General features: G+C 38.2%; 1 protein-coding gene across 1 annotated transcript in view; it reads right to left on the bottom strand.

The window, feature by feature from the left end:
- The window catches only part of LOC119587369 (telomere-associated protein RIF1-like), a gene marked incomplete in the record, with an annotated part of 20,047 nt that overhangs the window by 17,217 nt on the left and 1,042 nt on the right, over positions 1 to 1,788 (bottom strand). Inside the window, 1 exon segment of the mRNA XM_037936114.1 lies at positions 93 to 1,757. Within this exon segment, the coding sequence (XP_037792042.1) occupies positions 93 to 1,757 (1,665 nt within the window).

Genomic DNA, 1,788 nt, shown 5'->3' with positions numbered 1-1,788 from the left:
GTTCACAATATCATTTTGATGATTCTATATCCAATTTAGACAAAATGTATACAAACAGTATAAGGACTGTAAAAATCCTTTACACAACTTACCCTTCCCTTGATGTAGCATAGTGCAATAATGTGGGTTTGCATAGTTCATGGATCAAATAGTTGTTCAGAGTCCCACTCATCATGTCTCTCATTGTGTTTCCAGTTGAAATATGATACTGACGGGAGTTTAGCACAGTTTTTGGAAGTCCCAAGGATCCAACAATAACCAGCTCTAGGAACTTGTACACGAACTGGCTTTGAGAGTCTCCTGGACGACACTGACTTTCTATAGCAGAGATAATTGTAAACAGTTCTTTAACTGGTTCCACAGAGTCCTTTTTACTGACATCTGTTGTAATAACTACTCTCAAGTGGGCAAGGACGGACTGAAACAAGAATATACCAAGGAGACACTGCTTCCTTTCTTGAGAATTAAGACTTTGTACTGCTTCCTTTACACAACTCATAAAGAACTGATAATTTCTGATAAATAGCACTTGATTTGGTATCACAGGATATTCTAGGATTGGTGTTGTAAAGGAGAATGGTTGGAGTCCTGAAATATTTAATCCAGTTGAAAGTATCTGTCCTAGAATTTCTGCACAAGTTACATGAAGGCCAGAAAATTTCCTTCCTGGTGAAGCTGCAGCTCCTGACATGATCAGATTCCTCTCAGATAGACCAGATGCAGCACCACTTGCTGGTGCCCCACACCCAAAACAGAATCTTAGAAGAGGTGCTATTACCAAGTCAAAGTTGCTGGTTGCCTTTTTACCTAATTTACATACAAGATGCCACCAAGACAGTAATTTTGCTAAGGCTATATCTTCAGTTTTTGCATTATTAGCCTTAAGGGGAGCTAAGAGTAATTTTAATCTTTTTGAGTGTGTAAGGACGGCTTCATCAAGTGAAAAGTTATCAATAAGAGACTGCCAACATTTAAACGCCTCAATTCTTATCTCTGCTTTAACGCTCTTGAATCCTTTCTCGACAACTTCTAACAACCCATTGATAAGAGAAGTTCCTGGGTGAAGTTCTTTTCCAAGAATTTCAACAATGAGTCTCCATTCTTTCAATACATCAGTGCATTCTGCTCCTATGAGTCGATTCATAGTCTTACAATGCTTAGCTTTGAGGTCTGGTATTATCAATTTTAGGATATCTGACTTCAAGTCCTCAGTTATTAAAAAGGATCTGCCAATGGATATGCACGCAAATGCAGACATGCGAACTCTCAAGGCATCATGAAATAAAAAGACAAAGACATTAGGGAACCATTCCTTAGTCTCTTTGTTCATTTCATCAGGGATTAACTTCAACAATGACTCAAAAACTTGCAGAGCTTCAAGAACTGCTACTGCAGATCCATCTTCAACCTTGAGCACATTGTTGATAGTCTCTAGTATCTTCTTTAGTCTCTCTACATACACTTCTTGGCTTAATCTGCTTTTCCCCAAACTCCATAATGTTCTGGTGAGTACTTTCTTCTCCTTGGTTTCACCTATAGCTTTAATCAGCATATCCAATGCTTGGCCTTCGTTTTCTTTTGTTAGTAGACTACGAAAAGTCTCATTTGCTAAAAGACATCCACAGAGTCCTGCAGCTTCATAACTGACATCACAATTTTCATGAAAAAGATCTGCTTTCAAGTTGGATAACGTCTTCTGTGTGTCATCCTGGGATGCATAATCACTCCAAACAACTTCATCTGATTCTGTACATTTCCTGAAAAGAAAAGAAAAATGTGTTTTTCTCC

This window comes from Penaeus monodon, chromosome 22 (genome assembly GCF_015228065.2).
Source record: "Penaeus monodon isolate SGIC_2016 chromosome 22, NSTDA_Pmon_1, whole genome shotgun sequence".
Classification (NCBI taxonomy): Eukaryota; Metazoa; Arthropoda; class Malacostraca; order Decapoda; family Penaeidae; genus Penaeus; species Penaeus monodon.
This window is presented reverse-complemented; position numbering and strand designations above follow the sequence as displayed.